Source organism: Dermacentor silvarum, chromosome 8 (genome assembly GCF_013339745.2).
Source record: "Dermacentor silvarum isolate Dsil-2018 chromosome 8, BIME_Dsil_1.4, whole genome shotgun sequence".
Lineage (NCBI taxonomy): Eukaryota > Metazoa > Arthropoda > Arachnida > Ixodida > Ixodidae > Dermacentor > Dermacentor silvarum.
Genome location: NC_051161.1, coordinates 174,780,253 through 174,802,478, shown reverse-complemented (window position 1 = coordinate 174,802,478; position 22,226 = coordinate 174,780,253). Strand labels below are relative to the sequence as shown.

Below are 22,226 nucleotides of genomic sequence, written 5' to 3'. Positions count from 1 at the left end.
TTTGGACCCACCTTTATATAAAGTATCGGAACAATGTGCGCAATTTTCCAGTCATGTAGTAAAATACCTGTCGATAAAGATCTTTCAAAAATTAAATAAAGGTACATAGAAATTGGCCCCGCGCAACGTTTGAGTACACGTGGAGAAATTCCATCTGGACCACTAGATTTATTCTCATCAACATCCTTCAATGATATTTCAATTCCATTAACACTAAGCTCAACAGGAAGCATAGGCGAAATATTAATTGTAGGTGGATGAGTATGACAGGTGTGGTTGGGTAAGAAAACCGAATGAAAAAAGTTGCTTAGGCACGCAGCTTTATCCCTGTCTTCCGTAATTATCGTACCATTATAATTTAGCTCCTGTATTCCGAAGGAATCTGAACCACACTGTTTTAAGTACTTCCAAAACATTTGAGAGTTTGATTTCATTTTGTTGCTCAGCTCGGTGAAGTAGTTATCTTTAGCTTATATTCGCGTGTAATCGTATGTAGTTTTGCAAATGTTAGTTCCTTATACTGTGCATGAGGTCAGACTGATGCAAAGGGAGCTGACTTCCCTTTTATGGGTGGCAAAAAAAAGGACGGTGGCTAAAATAAGTGCCACTGACGTAGCTGCCACTGATGTCACGACGGAGGAGAGGATCCTGTGGGATGCTTTGATTGATGATAATTTGCGGACATGTTGACGGTACAACATTTAGTCCAACACGAGAGTGGTGAGTTATCTTGCACACAGGGGGAGGTGTTTGCTTGAAGCGTTGTTGTGCACCATACTTGATTGCCTCACATCGCATCGTGGCAGAAGTATTAACGTTTAATTGAATTATGAGGCTGTACGTGCCAAAACCACAATCAGATTATGAGGCACACCATAGTGGCGGACTCCGGATTAATTTTTACACCGGGGTGTTTGCTGACATGTCCCTAAATCGAAGTGCACAAGCGTTTTTTATTTCGCTTCCGTCAAAATGCGGCTGTCGCGGTTCAGAATTGAACCCGCGGCCTCGAGCAATGCCATAGTGGCACAGATTTGACGGGTAGTGCCACCCTAGGGTGTGCTCTGCTTCTGCATGCCCTGCTTGATTTGCATGGCATTTATTTTTCAGAAATAGCAGAAACGTACCGTACCCTGAGCTTACATTTATCCCGTTTGCCCGCAACCGGTGTCGTGTCTATAGTAGTAGCGCTTCCTTGCCTTCTCAGGTCACCCTTTCCTTATCCCTCCCCTTGTATAAGAACTGCGAGCAATGAGTGGCAAGGCTTGTTAGGCGACTGCATCGTTTCTACCCATTCTCTCTACCATATCTTCCTTCTGGACTTGCACGTTAGTAGAAACGCTGCAATGCTTTTGTGGGGGTCACAGCTGTCAAGGGGCCCGTTGTGCACACTTGATGCGGTGAGTCTGTCGCCTTTCATCTCACGTCCACCCCCTCGACGCGGTGTACAGGGGGACGGAAGAGGCAAAGTAAAACCACCAGCACTCGAGCTTGAACTCATGCAACTATGTGAATAGAGATTTTTAGTGTGTCCAGTATACGCAATGGTGATTGCGTAATGCGTATACCAGGTTATTGGATGCTAGCATCTTTTGATGCTTTATCTAACCACAATGCATTATAGACACATTTAAAAGGACAATGTGTCAGTAGCGCACCCAGGATCTCTGCCAGGGGGGGGGTTGACAGTTTGCCAATACCATCTAAACAACACTAATTTCGATTATTTCACGGGAAATTGTCAAAAAATGCGCTCTTTGCGAGTGTGCAGTTGATTGCGCGTCTTACATCTTAGTTGCAGCACTCAAGTGCGTAAGGAAAGAAAGGGGGTTAAACAAAAGGGGGGGGGGTTAAGTCGGCCTCAGGGGGGGGGTTACAACCCCCGAATCCCCCCCCCCGTCGGTGCGCCACTGCAATGTGTTCACGACTACACTGAAGCTGAAAATTTACACCAGCAGCGAAGTAAAATATGCTTGGTCACTGCAACAATAGCTCAATGTTTGTCTAGATGAGCTGTGGGCCACCAGATGGTGCCACCAAACCGACTTCTCATGCCTCAGATAACCTGGTAATGCACAAACAGTAAGAATTACAACTGCGAAGTGGGGTAGTTGGATCAAGTTGGTAACAAGTATGATGTGGAAAAAAGGTAAAACAGATGGTTCTGACATGTACCAACTGGGCCAACAGCAAGTATTATTAAAATGGTAACAAGTTTGTGGACAAACTAATAAAGCTCTCTCATATCTGGATACACTAACCAAGCTATTGTGCAACTTGACCACTTGGAAGTATACACAGGGTTTGCAGCATGTGACCCAGAGAGCTGTGGCATATGCACACACATTTTGAAGGCATGCAAAATGGTCGCACAGCATAGCTGTCTAAAAATGGTAAAATCAAGGTTCCAGATGCACCAGACAATGGAGCAAGACGTCAAGTGAAAAAGGGGCAATGCATTAGCATAGGGCGAATTTAAGCAAAGAGAAAAAAGGTGGTTGACAAACTATTAGCCCTGCGAGCAAGAGTCACAGGTGTGTTGAAATATAAATCAACTGGCAAAGACAGCTCTTAGCTGCTGCAGACGTCAGTCATTATGAAGTGAGATCTCCCCACATTTACTTTAGCGATGGATCGCCCCAGACTAGCATCCCATATAGACAGGCTACTGTGAACACACTGCTGTGAACGATACTTGCTGCACACTGTAGGGCTACAAATGGGGCCAGTTGTTTTTGGTTGCACGCTGTTATGCAAAGTGGCAGCTTTTAAACTGGACTCACTCTGTGTGGTACGCGCCCAGTTTCAAGTTGTCCCTTTGCATAACAACGCATAATCAAAAGCAACTGCCTTTCTCATTCACAAATGCGAAAATGACAAGTTGAGTTTCTTTTTATATAACCATCTGCATTCTTTGTTTTTAGCAACTGCTGGCTTCTTTAACAGCAAGCTGCACAGGAAGGTGATGGTTGCCGATGACTTGAGACAGGGGTGCCACATTAAAATGCCTGTTGTCTCACTGTTGCGCTGTAGCAAGTGATATTCAGGAGACTGGATTAAGCTGGCAACAGGGTTTATTTTCTGAATTTAGATGCACGGCTGTGATGCCGATCTTGGGGGCTTGCCATCTAAGTGGCTTCCGTGGCCTTCCTGTTTGCTCGTGCTTAGGCTGTGGGCAACATCAAATTGCAATGCTGTACTGGGTGCACATCTGTCTCCTTGCATTTCTCCCATTTATAATGGTTCACCCATTCAACAAACAAGCGTGATTCAACAAACAGAGCAGCAGCGTAGTTGTGCAACTCCCTGACACTGCAGAACAACTGCACGTAATTACAGAAAGTAATTTGAGAAGTACATATTAAATGGCCAAAAAAGCTTTTCACCATAGTTGCAACCTGTTAATTCAACCATTAATAGTCAAAGCCTTTCTCGAACAGCTTTCCCATTTGGTGTGTACGCACCTTGTCCCATACACTCGCCTGGATGAAGCACGACCAGGCCCTCCAGAAATACACAGAGGTCACGCGCAACAGATGGGGCAAATGACCCCCCGTGTGCTGCCTGAATGTGAATCACATTGAGAATGTGCACATGAGCGATTGTCAGTTAGCATTCATTCACAAACTAGGCACCCAGACTCTATGATATGTTGTATAGAGCGTGGATGCCTTTTATACAGACTATGCAAACATAGTCCTCATCATGAAAACTCCCATCTTCACTGGCCAATCTCTCGTGTGTCAGAACACCTAAGTCTACAGCCCTTTCTCCATTGCAACTACTATGTTCAACCTTACATTCCTCATGCAAACCTTGATAAATGAATTGTAAAAATTTCATATCCCTGCAAATGAAAGTCCCCCGTGCCTGCTCTACATAGAATTGGTGAGTTCAGGTGAGCGGTTTCTCACGTGATGTTACCTGGACGCAAACAATTTTTCAAAGTAGTGCTGGCAAAGCCGGGCTTTGGGTGTCAAGTGTTGCACCTGCCATGGCTGCCTCAAGAACGCTGGCGGCAAAAAAAGAATTGGACGACGAAGCAACTTAAAATGACCTCATCTTGGGTCAATGAAGCAAAAATAATACAAACACAAGACCACAGGTGCTACACTCACAACCCCCAGAACAAAAATGCGCAATTCACATGTGCACAGGTTCATCACGGCAAAGAACAAACAATTTTGTAAAAATTGCACTAAACATGTCACTACCAAATAGACACAAACAAGAATTGCCGACGCCTCTTTTCTTGATATGAAAGGCTTTCAAAAGTTTGCGTGCATCTTTGCTTCAGCCCAGAATCTCATAGTTGATACTTGCAAGCGATATGCAACGTTGGCTTTATTCTATAAGTGGACAACATTTGTGTGACGATCATGTTTGACCAAGGGATACAAACTTTTCGGGATGGCTCTCTTAGTACAGAGTGTGCTCTTTTGTTATTACCAGAATTTTTAAAAATCGCCCATGGATTGTATCACAATTCTACTTCTTAAGCTAGAGATCTCTCAGAAGTGGACATTATTTGCACGACGAATCAAAGTATACAAGGGCTCCCAAAACACGTCCCAAGCACACACCTATGTCACACGATACCTATTTATGTCTGCCATGTGTCATGAACCTCACAACACATATACACAGATTCAATTCAAATTCTTGTTACAGCTTGATCAGAGGGTATTATTGTTAATCATGTAAGCATATATAAAGAACACGAAGAGAGAGCGGGCTAGCAATGGGGGACGCCGAGTACTAGCATCATAGACAACACTCTAGAAATCACAGAAGCTTTTCCAGGCTTACAAAAAAGAAAATTATTTAACTTCTGCCATTGAAAAATAACTGAGTTGCAGAAGATATCACACCTGGAAATGGTTTACCTACAACATAGCTTTATGGCACGCAGCTCTTCAGAAGACAATATCCCCCCCCCCCCTACCCCCGGCACTCGTTCTTATTTCATTTCAGCTTAGCAGTCTCCTCTACAGTGCCAATGCACCTTATGACAAGGCCATACTGGCATGCTCGCGCCTTCAAGGAATATGGAAATAACTGTCTCAGATTCCTGTGTTCTCACTGCATATGATGAGGTGCTTGCTTTACCTTGTTATTTTACTTCTCTTTCTTATCACTACTGACGCATGATCTTATCATTTCAGGTTTTCAAGTGAAAGTTATCTACAAATATCAATGAGCCTAGTTTGTTGTTGAAGATATGCTGTTGTCACCCTATCTGAGTGTTAACTCCTTCATGAACTTTCACCATGCTTTACAAGGGTCATAGAGAACTTTTTGCATCATGTAAATAGCAGCATGTTCTTTAACCTGAGCTGTTTATCGCCCTTCTGAGTGTAACATTTCCCACTTTCTCACGAACCTTGACCATTCTTTATGAAGGCTACAAGAACTTTCTACATCATCTATAAATGGCCAACTGCCACTTCAGTTCTGATTCAGTAGGAAGTGGTACATCAAAGACAGTTGCCATATCAATGGCATATTATTCAAAGTTGTTGGAATTAACCTAATCTAAACATTTTTTAGAGCACTAGGATAAATTATGAACTTTATTAGCACTTATATGTATTGCAACTGCAATCAATTATGCAAAGCTTCAAGCATTCATTTCAAAGCAAAATCATATTTGAAGTTGTAGAGCATCTTCAGAAACATGGCATTGCAGTTATTATTGATATATGTTTCTGTAGTTTTTTTCTTCTTCCCGGTACTTAAGAAAGCCTGCTATGTATTTGTGTATTTCATGCAAGTGTTTATATAAATGCTGATTTTCTACCCAATACATTCTGATAAAACAATGTTAAAATTTTGCATAATAAGTCTTATTAAACAATTAGTCAAATAAGCACACAACAAAAATGTATTGAGAGTATCAGAAATTGAAGGGGCACTTAGTTATCCCTATGTGGATGAAGGCGACCACCACGTGATTCCTACGCTCTTTCAGTCGATGAGACCGAAATGCTTTGATGCATTGCGACAAATGTTTGTCACAAGGTGTGCACAATGCATTCGAGTGCCTTAATTAACTCCACCTTAAGAAGAAGCTTTAGCTTGGGCCCAACTCCGATGCCACCCATTCAAATACATGTAAAACGCAGAAACGCTTTTCTGAAATAACCACTGGGCCGAATCTAATGAAATTTGTTGCATTTGAGAGAGAATGTGAAATTCTAGGAAGGTTAGAGGCAGAGTTGCAATTTATGGCCTGAATTTTTTTTTCTGGAATTTTAAAAGCACAAAGTTTACAAATTTTGGCAGTTCTGCAATTAGAACAGATATCACAGTTCTGTAAACTGCATCTATTAGAGCAGACAAATGTCAATTTATATCTTATCATAAGAAGCCAACAAACAATGACACCAAGAACAACATAGGGGATATAACTCGTACTTACTAATTGAATTAAAGAAATGAGAAATTAATGGAAATGAAAATGGATGAAAAAACAACTGTCCGCAGGTGGGGAACGAACCCACGTCTTCGCATTACGCGTGCGATGCTCTCACCATTGAGCTACCGCGGAGCCGTTTTCGCATTCGCTTTCTGGGGTATTTATGTTTTACAACTAGAACTAGCTCTCGGAGTGTTAGCCAGCGCCACCACTCACAAACCTAGTGGCGGATGTGGAACATCCTTTCTGCCGCAGGCGTCACGAGCACGTGATCTTTTTTTTTGGGGTGATGGCAACTGGTCAATAAACCCACATATGCTACCTAAAGGCATCAATGTTGCCGGATTCGAGCCCTCGTTATGTAATGAACGAGAAGAAAGGGAACCGAGGGGCCCGATTTTTATTATCATATCATAAGAAGCCAACAAACAATGACACCAAGGACAACAAAGGGGAAATCGCTTGTACTTACTAATTGAATTAAAGAAATGATAAATTAATGGAAATGAAACCGGATGAAAAAACAACTGTCCGCAGGTGAGGAATGAACCCACGTCTTCGCATTACGCGAAAAGCCCGACATCAATGTTGCCGGGCTTCAGGTAGCATATGTGGGTTTATTGACCAGTTGCCATCACCCAAAAAGATCACGTGCTCGTGACGGCTGCGGCAGAAAGGATGTTCCACATCCGCCTCTAGGTTTATGAGTGGTGATGCTGGCTAACACTCCCTGGGTTAGTTCCTAGTTGTAAAACATAAATACCCCAGAAAGCGGATGGGAAAACGGCTCCGCACAAGCTCAATGGTGAGAGCATCACACGCGTAACGCAAAGACATGGGTTCGTTCCCCACCTGCGGACAGTTGTTTTTTCATCCGTTTTCAAATTTATCATTTCTTTAATTCAATTAGTAAGTACGAGTAATATCCCCTATGTTGTTCTTGGTGTCATTGTTTGTTGGCTTCTTATGATATGATTAATAAAAATCGGGCCCCTCGGTTCCCTTTCTTCTCGTTCAATTTATATCTTAGGTGCATTTGTTAGATTGTTAACAAGTGTTTTGCAAACGTTGTACTCACAAATTAGTGGTCAATTTGAGAGCCATGTATCAATTTTGTCCGCTTTAGATGTACTGTAATTTACAGAACTGTGATATCAGATGTCATTGCCGAGTTACAAAGTTATAAACTTGATAGCGTGCGTTTTCTGAAAATTTGCGATTGTTCTAAATTTTTATTAAAAAATTGACGAACCTTCGTCATCAAATTTGGTGCAGTGGTTGCCGAGCAAGACGATTTCTCATTTCCCACGTATTTCAACAGGAGGCCCCAAGCTAAAGCTTCCTTTTGATTAACTCTGCCTTAATTAATTGACGTCACCATCTGCCTCGGCTCACTTGGGCTCCCCCGACTTTCTGGACCTTCGTACGTGGTCACGCCAACACCAGATTTCTCGCTTCATGGAGTACGTAATGCTCTCACATTAGTATATCACCTTTTGAGAGCAATCCGGTTTAGGTGCCTAAGCGATAGACCATAGGCGCCGACCACGGGGGGGCTCCGGGGCTCTGCACCTCCCGGCGATGCCGCAGCCCCCCCCCCTCTACTAAATGTCATTCCCAGAGTCCTGTTACCTAAATCGTTTATGGTTTCTATTGAGTTGCCTCTACCTTTTCCCTTCAAATGTCAGTGTGGCTAAAAGCTAACTGCGTCATTGTTGACGCGGGCGTGCATGGGTTTTATTCATACCTTCGCTTTATTTCTGAAAATCCTGACAATCGGAAAACAAGCGCATTAGAAGCACCAATGGCGGCTCCCTCATCCGCATTTTTTCACTTCAACATGTTATTTTAATTTTCCGTGTGAACACCATGCACAGACATTATATTTTAATGTGTACACAGGACAAAATTTATTATATTTTTAAAGAGAAAGAGGTAGCCAAATAAGAATTATTTCTAATGATAGGAATACCTGTGTCTAGAGAATCAATATGTTGCTGTATGTTCGGCTCGCTACAAATTGCTTTGCGCGCTTTTTTTACACTGAAAAAGACCTGCAGACTTCAGTGACCCCTTCGGCATAGTCTTTAATCAACGGTGTGTGAAATGCACGTGAATGACATGTGTCTCAGCACTGCTTCTCTTTCCAGTAGGTAATGCTAGCGACTCATGAAAGAAAAAGAACTTAAAATTTACAACATTTATTGGGGATGGAAACATCGCAACGTGCATGCAGAGGTCATAAATATATATAATTAACTTAGTAAGCGAAGTGAGGTCAAGCCAGATTGACTCGAAATCAGAATCAATAGCAGTCATGCGCAGCAGAGCTTTTACTAGAACTCAGAAAAAAAGAAGAGGCTGCAGTTTCACCGGAAAGGCGAAGCAGTATTAGTGATAGCGAAGCATGTAAGACAATTACACAAAGGAAGATTCTTCCCTTATAAATCTGTGTAAGCCCAACTAGAATGCAAATATATATTTTTTTAATCGAACTGAGAAGCAATCGCGTTCAGCGCCGATTCCGATCGTGCTCCACTGCAAATTTTCCCGTGCAGCGTACCTTTACGCGTCGCAACTATAAAAAAAAAAGTCGGTTACAACTTAAGAATACAGGAGAGGCCCTTGATCACTGAAGCGCAGCAGCCGATTGCCAGCGCGACTAAAGAAATAGTCCCGCCGACGCGACTCGGCCCAGCACGGGCTGCCATGTCCTCGGGTTCACCGGCCGTCCTGCTCATGTCTAGAGTGCATGCCCATTGGCGGATGCTCGTGTGCCTTTGAGGGGCAAATGCCTTCTAAAGTTGTACACGACTATAGATGGTGAGAGGAGGCCATCGCAGAGGTTTACGGCAGATTTCAGAGTCGTAGTTGGAAAAATGTGATAAAATGGCCCAGTCCCATGTAAGGCTCGTCTAAATTGCAGCAAAAAAGTGCGTCCCTCACACGAGTCTGTACAGTGGTGAGCACTGTCAGGGTGAACACCTCATTAGTATTCAGATTGGTATAACTTCAACATGCCTTCTACTTCAGGGGGGAAATGTACCGAATATGACGCCTAATGATGATGCCGATGAAACAAATAACAGTTTTCTCTATTTTGTGCTAAACATTAACTGCTATAGGCTCGTGAATACTAATGAGGTGTTCACCGTAACAGTGCTCACCACTGTACGTTGGTTATATCGCCTATATAAATTGTAGTACCATTTATTTACTAATTAAAATAAGAAACATTGTGCAATGCACGGACCATGTAATCCTGTAAATATCTTGCTGGATGACCACGAGCAGTCGCTATCACAACGCTGGCATTATGAAGAACGCCGGCAGCGGGGGTGAACGACTCGTACAGCCATGCGATTCACCGCGACTCGAAAAATTACCTTCATTATCATCATCTGCATATTTTTATGTCCACTACAGGACGGCCTCTGTCAGCGATCTCCAGTTACCCCTGTCTCTTAGGCTTTGCGATTTGCAACACTTGGGGCGCGGAAAAACAGTAAGAAGGAAGAAAGCGTGCATGAAGTTAGCAGCCATCCCTGCTCGCCCTTGGTCATTGCACCCCTCAATGATTAACAACAATTGGATACGGCACACGAGCCGGGTAAGCGTCAACCGCGCACAGTCATTCGCAGCAGCGGCACGGCTAGATGAGAAGACGCGTGCTCTCCTCCCCATGCGTGCATTTGACCACGTGACCTCCAACTAACCCAAATATTGAGCACGTGGGCAGGTAATGTCCATCAAGCCGCCATCCTATTCGGCTCAGTGTTACCGGCTTTTCTCGCATCCACAGTGTATGGGTCACTCGGTCATATGACTTTTGGAATTTATACGGAATATCACGGCAACGACGAAAGTGAAAATTTGCCTGGAGTGTCAATACAATTGCTGTCGCAATAAAAGGAGAAATAGAAAACAGGTGTCGAGCTCCCTTATACCGCGGCTACGGATGTTGCAATGTGCACCAGCTACAAACACAGCATGAGCACCAACAACAAAACCAACAGTGGTCAACTCGCTTATCGGTACTTCGCCAAAACCCGCCTGACGCTGAAAAGCATATTTTCCACCGTGTAAGCACCAGCGGAAACAACACTAGGTGAGCGGGGAGACAGTGCACACAAAGGGACCAGCTATCTCGGATGGCCCATGCTTGAACTCGGCGCAGATTAACTCCAAAATAAAGCGTTTGACCCGTGTATGTATGGCAGAGGCAGGAAAAGTAGGAGTTGAGGACCCGTGTGTTCTAGCTGCTAGGCAAAAGAAGGCTCTACGCCGCTATCAAGAAGGTTCCTTAGCTCACGTGGTACCATCACGTGTTACTATCAGCATGGCCGTCGCCGTAGCATAATTGGTAGTGCAACGCACGCGTATTGTGGAGGTTGCGGGTTCGGCTCCCCGCCGGCTACAAGTTATCTTTTCGTCCACTTTCATTTCCCTTTTCTTTATTATTTTCTACATTCCAAATTCAACTACACTTAATTTCCCCGATGCTTTCCTTGGCTTCGTTGTCTGTTGACTTTATGTGGTTATGACCATCAGCGAGTGACATGTACCACGCCAGAGGTTCTATGAAGTACTAGACCAAGTGCTGTCTTCATCAAACAACAGGACTTATGGTGCCACCTGATATGTGGTAGCATAAGTCCCACATTGAGCAGCTTGCCATAGGGAAGGAAGACGAAGCAATTATAACATAGATCTACGGTGACGACCTTGAACCAGGACGCCTGATTTTGCAAAGAGATATGCTGATTGACATTTTAGGCCAGCAAAGGTCGGCATCATTGCACACATTCAGGGACGTCGTGCACATGTTCATGGGGGGCAAGGGCGAACACCTGCGAAACCTTGTGCCGGAAATGGCCAAGCTAAAAAAAAATTGCGTTGGCAACACCGGTCTCGACGACCACATCCGAGATGTCCTTTTATTGCTTTCAGCGACTGAAAATGTACATGCGGTCGACGACTGGACAAGCCCATCTGAACCATCTGGCAATTTTGCACGCCCACAAAGAACTCTCCCGCAAAATCAATTTGAATAAGATTGCCGACGACTTCATTCCGAGATCAAGTGCCCGAACAAACACTTTTTCAAGGATGGTTAAATCATCGCATCAGGCAAAGAACTGTATTTAATAGGAGAGAGAAAGGCACCAATTTACAAGTCAAAGCAAAACCACCTGGCTTAGAAAACAACGCAAAAAGGTATACAAAGGAACGAAAATGAAAATGGGGTCCATAACAGCGCAAGCAGAGTGAAGGCATTTGGGTAAGGCTGCGTGGTTGCGCTATTTGTAAAACTCCCTAGTCTATCTGTGCATTTTCCTTATTAATTTTTATTCGTCATATGCTGAATTTGCCGCTCAATAACACAATCCACGCTGTTCTATATATTTGCTATCGAGTTCTTTCGTGCTTTTGAGATATCGCTATCTTAGTTATTTGTTAATATTTTTATTTATTTGGGCACCTGACAATTTTTACTCTATAATCCTTATTCTGCCTCCGCAAAATAAACGAAACCAGTGGCCTAAGGCATGCGTTGACAAGTAATGAAACTAAGGCATTATGGAATCACATTATACTTAGCTAATAATTCTAGTCATAAGTTGTGCTCAGAAATTGTTAAATATCGTTTAATTTTTATATATGTTATGTCTTATCTTCTCAATAACTGACCTTTGGTCAGGAAAAGATTTCTTGATTGTATCTTTTGTTTTAAAACTTTTAGAAGGCGTTACATTGCTTTTTTCATAGATGTGTACTTGTGCGACTTAATACGCACAGAACCAGTAGCGCACCCAGGATCTCTGCCAAGGGGGGGGGGGGGGGGGGGGGGTTGACAGTTTGCCAATACCATCTAAACAGCACTAATTTCAATTTCTTCACGGGAAATTGTCGAAAAAATGCGCTTTTTGCGAGTGTGCAGACGATTGCGCGTCTTACATCTTAGTTGCAGTACTCAAATGCGTAAGGAAAGAAAAGGGGTTAAACAAAAGGGGGAGTTAAGTCGGCCTCAGGGGGGGGGGGGGGGGGGGTTACAACCCCCGAATCCCCCCCGTCGGTGCGCCACTGCACAGAACACACTTATCTCCCTAACGAGTTTAACTGAATCCGCTTGCCGCATGGCTCAACTCTTGGTTCAGTGCGAGGGGACTCGGGCTGTAAAACTGTATTGTCTCCTACTCTGAGGTTTTGCAAAAACGCGTATAAGCTCGTCACTTCAGAGAACACTCTTTCGAGGCCACAGGAAGTGTCCAGTGGGACTGTTATTACAGGTTATATATATATATATATATATATATATATATATATATATATATATATATATACACATGGGTGGGGTTCGAAAAGCGGGTCAGGCCCCAGCCCCCCTCCCCCGGAAAAATTAACTTTCCGCCTATGCGATAGACTCCCGTAAAAACATATGTTCATAAACGCATGTTATATACCCATTCCCCAGCTGTTGCACGTAGACCTTCACTTAATGTTACTTCGTAGCTCTATTGCGTTTTCAAGTTGACGAGATGTATCATACCTTGTAGTTGATTGCGTGCGTGCTTAAGCTAGCGCTGCCCCTGCCATGCCTCACAGGTTGCGCTGTACTTTTGTCTCTATTTACTTTTTCTTGCGCTCCGTCGGCACACCATGCGGTCGAAGTAAAACGTGTCAGTGCGTGTAGCTAAACTCCACTAGCGTACGCCAAGCAAGCACGAGGAGGCACCTTCTGGGAAAGTTCGATCACCTCGCCGCCCGTACGCACGAACTTGCCGGAGATGCAGCATACGGGTTTTCCGATACCACTCCTGTGAGGGGACACAATGTTCTTTACCTTGACAGTCCTAAGAGCAGCAGCAGACATGCCCTTGAGGAGCAGCAGCCAATGCGCCAAATGTTTAGACGCGGGCACCGAGTTGGCGAACAGAGAGAGCCATAAAACACGCGGTGCACCAGTCGGGAAAGGAGAGAGCAGACGAGCAGAGCGAATAGGGCTAAGTGGGACAAGCGGCTGGGGCGGTTGCAGTGAGGCGCCCGACGTGGAAAAATCAGGGAAAATACTGTGGCGGCGCTGCGATCGAAGTGGATTGGGGTGCATAAAGGTCGCGCCGTTGAAAACTGCTGGCGATACTGCTCGGAAGGGTCACTCGTACTACTTCGCGCGCTGGTATTTGCGTTCAGACCACTCAAATGGTGTTCATAATTGCGTGTGACATGTGTCTATACCTTAAGAATAAATTCCTTTCTTTATCTTCTTTATTTTATTTTTTAATGCCACTCGGTGATTGCGCGTGCATTGGCGGCCGTAGTGTCGGCTTTCATTCTACCATGTTATTCTACGGCTCTCTTTGGAGAAGAAATATTTTTCTCGTTCTTCAAGCAGCATGTAACTTTCGTGTGTATTGTTGCGCATATAGTTTTCCATCAGTAGGTCTTGCAAAACGCAGACGAAGAAACATATGTACCCTTCCTGCTTGCCGCTTCAAACAAGTAAAGCATATCTGCCCCATCCGGCGCCTTGTACTCAGATTTACGGGAAGCATTGTCATAGATTTAAAAAAAAAAGAGTAAACTGCAGCACAATATTGAATTCAAGTTTCCGCTTTCAAAAAAGAAATTAAATTGTGGGGTTTTACGTGCCAAAACCACAATATGATTATGAGGCACATGAGGCACACGTGTGCCTCATAATTTCCCGGAAATTTGGACCAACTGGTGTTCTTTGACGTGCACCTAAATCTAACTACACCCGTGACCTCGTGCACAACAGCCCAACATCATAGCCACTGAGCAACCACGGCGGGTGAAGTTTCCGCCTTCCTCGCGTAACAGAATGCGAAGTAATTGGTTCGGAGCCATTTATTGCGGTCGTACCACGATCGCCGAAAACGGTTTTAGTTAGTAATTCTATATGCTAATCTTTGGCGGTAAGCCGTACGTGGAATTTTTTTTTCCACTCGATACATCAAAAAAGAAACAAAAAGAAAAGAAAGAAAGCCTGCGCGGTAGCCTAATTAGTGGATATATGTAGTGGATACGGCATTGCGCTTCTAAACTGGAGCTCGCGGGTTCAATCCAGGTCGCGGAGTTCGATGGCAACGAAATGGAAAACGACTCGTGTACTTCTATTTAGGTGGACGTTAAAGAACCCTAGGTGGTGAAAACTAGTGCTGGATCTGTATGATGAACAGAGCCGTATAGTAGTTAACAGGGAGAATAAGTGTTAACGTACGTGGCAGTGCGGAAACAGGCAGTCATGTATCGACTACGCCTTAGTCTCAGAAATGGTCTACGAACAACTAGACGAAATGATAATAGACGAAAATGGAAAAAATAGCCTGGGAAGCGATCAAAGACGTTTAGCATTAAAGTTTGAGCGAGATACCAACGCAGAACATGAACCAATAGCCTCATAGTTTTTAAAAATGAATGACGAGCAAATAATAGAGATCGCAAACAACATAGAGAAGAAAATTGAGGCTTTTCCTACAGCAGTCTCGGAATATAATGAACTGGTGGACGTTATGCAGCATGAAATATACGGCAGACACGGCAAAACAATTGTTGAATTGGAAAGAGGATACCACGTAAGTGGTGGAACAAGGAAATAAAACAAGCTATAGAAGAGCGTAAAGAGGCATCTAGGGCTCATCGAGAAGCCAAAAAGTTGGGATTACAAGAAGAGGTGCTCCTTAGATGGAATACTATACCGAGAGAAGAAAAGGGTGGCGAGTGAGCTCGTGCAAGAGAAAATTAAATGTGCAAGTGAACGTTGGGTGCATAACATTCACAAAAGTGACAAAGGCGCTCCAAAAAGATTCTGGAACCATATAAAAGCACTCGGAGCGCCAACTAAAAACTCGCATATGGCTATAAGGGATGAAAACGGTAACATCTACGAAAGAGACGATGCGCTGCGGTACATCACAGACGTTATTAGGGATAACTTCAGCACGGGAAAAAGGGTAGTTCAGACAACAGATCCAGCAACAGCAGAGAGGTCAGAGAGATCAAAATTTAGCATAGAAAGCCTTCATTGGAAAAGGGCACAAGAAAATGTCCCTAACAACACGGCAGCAGGACCCGATGAAATCCCAATGCAGCTAATCAAAAACCTAGGTCCAAAAAGCAAGGCACTGCTGACTAATGCCATAGAGGAAGTGATTAGAACAAAGAAAATTCCCGTTGGATGGCGTGAAAGAAAGATGAATCTCATCTACAAAGGCAAAGGAGATAAGGATAAGACGAGCTCGTACAGGCCAGTTATAGTAACGTCGGTGATATATAGAATGGCAATGCAAACCATAAAATTAGAACTGTCGAAGTGGGTGGAGAAAAACGATGTATTGGGGGAACTACAGAATGGGTTCAGGCCAGGCAGACGCTTAGAGGACAATATGTTTGCACTAACTCAGTGCATAGAGATTACAGTAGCTCAGAAAAGACCTTTATGGGTAGCATTTCTAGATATTAAAGGAGCTTATGACAACGTAGACAGGGAATTGTTGTGGGATATTCTTCAATACGAAGGCATAGATGACGATTTCGTGGAGCTGCTAAAGGAGATATATCGACACAACCAAGTACAAGTGGTATGGGAAGGCCGAAAAGGAAATGAAATGGTGGGAATTCACCAAGGATTGAAGCAAGGATGCCCTCTGTCACCATTGTTGTTCACGCTTTACGTCAAGGGCGTTAAGACGACTGGAAAACAGCGAATTAGGTTTTGATTTATCCTATATGCGTAATGGACAAATGGTGCAACAAAAGGTCCCTGGACTGATGTACGCAGACGACATTGTGCTACTAGCGGACAATAAAAAAGATTTACACATACTTGCGAATATCTGTGGGAATGCAGCGACAAATCTAGGCCTTAAGTTTAGCACAGAGAAATCAGGAATTATGATCTTTAATGAAGAGACGAGCAACTTCGTGGTGTCACTTCAACAGCAAGTAATACCCATAGTGAAGCAATATAAGTACCTCGGCGTACACAAAAACGAAGGAAAGAATTACTCAAGCAACCACCAAGATAATCTGAAAATAAAGGGGAAGCGGAATGCAGCAATAATGAAACACAGAGCACTGTGGGGCCACAATAAGTATGAGGTGGTGCGTGAAATCTGGAAAGAAGTAATGGTGCCAGCGCTAACATTCGCAAATGCAATTATATGCTTAAAATCGAATATCTTGTCGGGTTTGGAAGTTAACCAAAGATCAGAAGGCCGGTTGGCTTTGGGAGCCCACGGTAATACCACAAATGAGGCAGTGCAGGGTGACATGGGTTGGGCCTCTTTTGAAGTCAGTCAGGAACATGGATGAAAATAAATGGGCGGCTAAAGTGCACAAGTATCTCTACATGAAAAGCGTGGACACAGAATGGAGGAAGAGGTCAAGGAAGTTGCCAATAACCATTGCATGCAAGTACAGGAAAATCGAAACTTTAAATAGACAACCAGGAGTCGTCAGAAAGAAAGTGAGAGAAATAGATACCGTGAATTGGATGCAAAGAATGGAAACAAAAAGGACAATGGAGATTTACAAGAATGAGAAGAAAGAAATTAGAAGGGAAAATCTGTACGATAACACAAAGGGCAGTGCCTTGCTATTTGAAGCTCGAGCCGGTTGCCTAATGACCAAAACATACCTCAACAAATATTCGGAACTAGAAGAGACATGTGTATGCTGCAGTAAAGATCCAGAGACCACTCAGCTCATCCTAATTGAATGCGACGGGATCCACCCAGCGAGAACCGTAGGTAACCTGCAACTCCCAGAAGCGCTTGGGTTTAAAGTGGAAGGAATCATCAACAGATCAGCCGTAGAGATAAGCTAGAGACGATTAGAGTATTGGTGCAAAAAAAGCAGGGAAGAGATGGATACGACCTGATCTCTTAAAATCATAGGCAGCGGTACAAGCTAAATTTTTGAAAAAGAAAGATAATGAGAGGTATACAAAAATGCTAGATAAAGAACATGTGTAGTATACCTGATTAAATCAAGCAGGCTAGGTGACTATTTGTCGCCACCCCGTTTCAAAGGGGATGCCAATAAATCATCATGGATGGATGGATGGATGGATGGATGAGGCTGAACCCTTTAAATCGGGCGGTGGCATGCGCCACCTAGCCATGACTATGAACATATTTTGTACTTTCTGGTGGGTGAAATTTCACCCCTGCCACCAATCAGATAACCTCCGTTATTTCTACCCGCTTAAAGTCTATTTTGCCTTAACTGTTTGAAAAAATCAGCCCCTTTGCCTTGCACTGTAGGGTTAAGCCCTTTACAGAAAAGTATGAGGTGTTCAGCCGTTTCCTCTTCTTCTCCACACGCACAGCACAACGTGTCTACACCTTGGTACTTGACTCGGCACATCTTAGTCCGCAATACTCCCGTCCTGGCTTCAAACAACAAAGAGCTTCCCTTAGAATTATCGTAGATATTTTCTTTGGCAATTTCTTGCTTGAAAGTTCGGTATGTTCCCAGTGCTGATTTCGTCTGCATCCCTGTTTTCCACAGACCCCTCTCTGTTTCCTTAACCTTTTTCTTAACCGCTGTTTCCTGGTTTGCACCCCTCCTGCAGTCCAAATATTTGATTGGCAGTTTTCTGGTCAGCTTCCTCCATTTTGTATCAACATTCCTCATGTACAAATAACTGAAAACTCTCCTTGCCCACCGCTTTTCTGCCATTTCTCTCAATCGCTCCTCAAATTCTATCTTGCTGCTGGCTTCCCTGCCCTCGAATGACGTCCATCCCATGTCACCCTGTACCCCCTGATTTGGTGTATTTCCGTGTGCTCCCAGAGCCAGTCTACCTACCCCTCGCTGCTTAACTTCCAACCTTGCTCGGACCTCTGATCTCATGCACAGGACCGCATTGCCGAAAGTCAAACTAGGGACCATCACCCCTTTCCAAATGACTCTCACCACTTCGTACCTACTGTAATTTCACAGTGCCCTATTTTTCATCACAGCTGCATTTCTGCTACCTTTAGCCATCACATATTTTTCATGTTATGTTAGGTACTCAGCCCCATTGTTTATCCACACTCCAAGATATTTGTACTTATCCACCACCTCCAGCGTAACCTCCTGTACGTATCCTATGCTCGCTGCCCTGATTATCATTAAAAGTAAGGACTGCCGATTTTTCTTTACTAAACTTCAAACCTAAGCTATCTCCCTCTTTACCACAGATGTCCATTAATCTCTGCAAGTCTCCCTTGCTGTCAGCCATAAGTACAATGTCATCCGCATACATCAGTCCTGGAAATGACTGTTTAATCCATTCTCCTTGCTTGAAATAGGAAAGGTTGAAGCCAAGTCCGCTCCTCCCCAATTTTTTCTCTAATCCTTGTAAATACAGCATGAACAACAGAGGTGACAGAGGGCACCCCTGCCTAAGCCCCTGCTGTATCTCTATAGGCCCAGATACCTTGTTTTCCCATTTTATAAGCACCTTGTTACTTTTATAGATATCTTTTAAAAGATTTCTTACTCCATCTTCCACCTCTAGAGTGCCCAGTATGTCCCACAAATCCTTTTGGATTACACTGTCATAGGCTCCCTTGATATCCAGAAAGGCAAGCCATAGGGGCCTGTGTTCCTTTTCTGCTATTTCAATACACTACGTCAATGAGAACAGATTATCTTCTAACCTTCTTTGTTTTCGGAACCCATTTTGTAGTTCCCCCAGCACCTCCTCGCTCTCCACCCATGCCTGCAGTCTGTCCTTTATAATCTGCATCACCACCCTGTAAACCACTGACGTCACTGTTATGGGACGGTAGTTGTTTATGTCGGCTTTGTCCCCCTTTCCCTTATATATCATGCTCATCCTGCTTAGTCTCCACCCGTCGGGGGCTTTACCGTCCATTATCATTTTGCTCACTGCCTCTCTTAATGCTTTCTTAGATTTTGGGCCCAATGTCTTTATCAACATAATTGGGATGCCATCAGGACCTGTCGACGTGCTACTAGGAACCCTCTTCTCTGCCCTTTCCCACTCGCTTTGTGCCAGTGGAGCCACTGAACTGACTAGTCCATCCTCACCTGATTGAGCACATGCTATGTTTCGTTCTTTAAATTTTTCTGTCATCATTGTTCTTATATGTTCCATTGCCTCATCTCCCTCTAGTCGAACACCTTGAGCTGTAACTATAAACCTCTGCTCTAGGCTAGTCTTATTACTCAAGGAGTTGAGATGTTTCCAAAATTTCTTCGCTGCTTTTCTATCCTTTTTGTTTACTTCTGACAACCATTGGCTCCCCTTTCTTCTGATCTTCTCATTGATCAAATGGGATGCTTCCCTTTTACAGTTTAAAAAGTTATTCCATTTTCTGCCTACATCAGCTTCTGGTTCACCCCTCTGCTTTGAATATCTGTGTTCCCTGGATGCTTCCTGACGTTTCTCTATGCCTTCTTAACCTCCTCATCCCACCAGCTCTTGGGTTTACGTCTTCTGTTCCCTTTTGTCCTGACTCGTACCTTAGTAAGCTCTAGCTCAAATAGTCTTGTTAAATTTGTATATGTCCATTCTGTTTTTATATCCTCTGAAATTACTTCCTCAATTTGCTGTGTTGCTATTTCAAGCTGCTTTTCCGAGTAAAATATCCCACCTGGTTGTTCATCTTGCCTCCTACCTACTGTCATTTCCCTTCTAAGACTCACCTTAATACATTTGTGATCACTACCTAGACTTCTGGAGCCATATTCATCTATGCTCATTACATTTAGCCTATCGTGCATCCTATGTGACATTAGTGCATAATCTATCGTCGACTGCAGGCTCCCTACCTCCCATGTTATGTGCCCTTCACACTTCTCAGTACTGTTGCATACAACTAAGTCATGCATTTCACACATATCCAGCATCATGTTGCCTGTTGAGTCTGTGTACCCGTCCATGTCTTCTATGTGTGCGTTCATATCTCCTAGTATAATAATCTCTCACCCTTCTCCTAGCTCATTAATGTCACTTGATATGCATTCCAGCATTTTTTTGTTTTCCTCTTTGGCATTTGCTCCTGTCCACAGGTATACAAAGCCAAGGAGTGTCTGCTCTCCTGCAACTTTCCCTTTCAGCCATAAATGCTCCTTGCATTCCTGTTTGACCCTTTGCCAGTTCATACTTTTATGAATGAATGCACCAATTCCACCCCCTTTTCTGCTGCCCTCTGTTCTATTGCAATATTCCCATGCATAGTCAGGATTACAGGGAGGTTGCTCCATGTCCCTAAGATGTGTCCCTAAGATGTGTCCAAGCGGTGCCGTACGCATGCGCCCGCTGGCTGGCAAAACAGATAACCAGCGACTGGCAACATGCAACAGCGCGGTCGCAGCGTTTGTGTGCTGGCAACCAGCAAAATTTTGGCCCTAGCCAGGATTTTGTTATTACGTTTGTTTTCTTATTAGGTAATTTTCTGATTAGTGAGCTCGAGCGGTTCGCATGTGCCGGCATCCGCACTCCGATTTGGGGACGCGACGTATGTTAAGAGCCGGCAACCGAGAGGCGGGGCAAAGATGTTCTAAGTAGAATGTACTAGAATGTGGTCGAGTGGGACGAGCGGCTGGGGCGGCGCATGCTTTGCAGTGAGGCGCCCGACGTGGAAAAATGCTGGGGCGGCGCTGCGGTCGAACTGGATTGGGCTGCATCAAGGTCGCGCCGTTGGAAACTGCTGGCGATGCAGCTCGGCAGGGTCATTCGTAGTACTTCGCGCGCTGGTATTTGCGTTCAGACCGATCAAATGGGGTTCACAATTGCATATGGCATGTATTTATGCCTTAAGAATGAATTCCTTTCCTTTCTCTTGTCTATTTATTTTTTATTATTTTCTAATGCCGCTTGGTGATTGCGCGTGCATTGCGGCCGCAGTGTCGGTTTTCATTTTACTATGTTATTGTACGGTTCCCTTTGGAGAAAAAATGTTTTTGTCGTTCTTCAAGCAACATGTATCTCTCGTGTGTATTGTTGCGCATATAGTTTTCCATCAGTAGGTCTTGCGAAACGCAGAAGGAGAAACATATGTAACCTTCCTGTTTGCCGCTTCAAACAAGTATACAGCATGTCTGCCCCATCCGGCGCCTTGCACTCAGATTTACTGCAAGCATTGGTATAGATAAAAAAAAAGAGTAAACTGCAGTGCAACATTCCATTCAAGTGTCCGCATTTCTCGCGTAACAGAATGCGGAGTAACTGGTACGGGGTCATTTATTGCATGCAGTCGGACCTTGAGCGCCGAAAACGGCTTTAGTTAGCCATTCTATATGCTAATCTTTGGCCGTAAGCCGTATGTGGATTTTTTTTCCAGTCGGTTCTTCAAAAAATAAAATAAAAAGAAAGAAAGCCTGGGCGGTAGCCTAATTAGTGCCTATATCGTGGATACGGCGTTGCGCGCTGCTAATTCTGGAGCTCGCGGGTTCAATCCAGGTCGGGGAATTCGATGGGAACGAATTGGAAAAGACTCGTGTACTTCCATTTAGGTGCGCGTTAAAGAACCCCAGGTGGCAAAAACTAAACCGGGTGCCTCATAATCATATCGTGGTATTGCCATGTAAAACCCAAGAATTTGCTTATATTAAAAAAAGAAAAAGAAAAAAGCAGGTGGCTGCGTTCTTCGGCCTATTTCTGGGGGTGTAAACAACATAAATTATTCTCGAGTCTGATTTCCGAGAAAAACATGTTACGCTTATCCTATATTTCATGCGTAATTGTAATGCCGTTCCCAAATGTATGACCGCTCAACTCTGTAGCGTTCTGTTATCCGATGCACTATCATAACGACTATAATGA

The 22,226-nt window shown here is 43.9% G+C and overlaps 1 protein-coding gene across 2 annotated transcripts in view; it reads right to left on the bottom strand.

The window, feature by feature from the left end:
• Window positions 1-13,447, bottom strand: part of LOC119461856 (3-hydroxyacyl-CoA dehydrogenase type-2) — a 36,782-nt gene extending 23,335 nt beyond the window's left edge. Inside the window, exon 1 of one of the 2 annotated variants that reach the window (XM_049672758.1) lies at window positions 13,263-13,447. In XM_049672758.1, the coding sequence (XP_049528715.1) occupies window positions 13,263-13,292 (30 nt within the window). In that variant the 5' untranslated portion in view covers window positions 13,293-13,447. The remainder of the gene's footprint in view (window positions 1-13,262) is intronic. The other variant, XM_037723226.2, reaches the window with a different exon arrangement.
• Window positions 13,448-22,226: the final 8,779 nt, after the last annotated feature.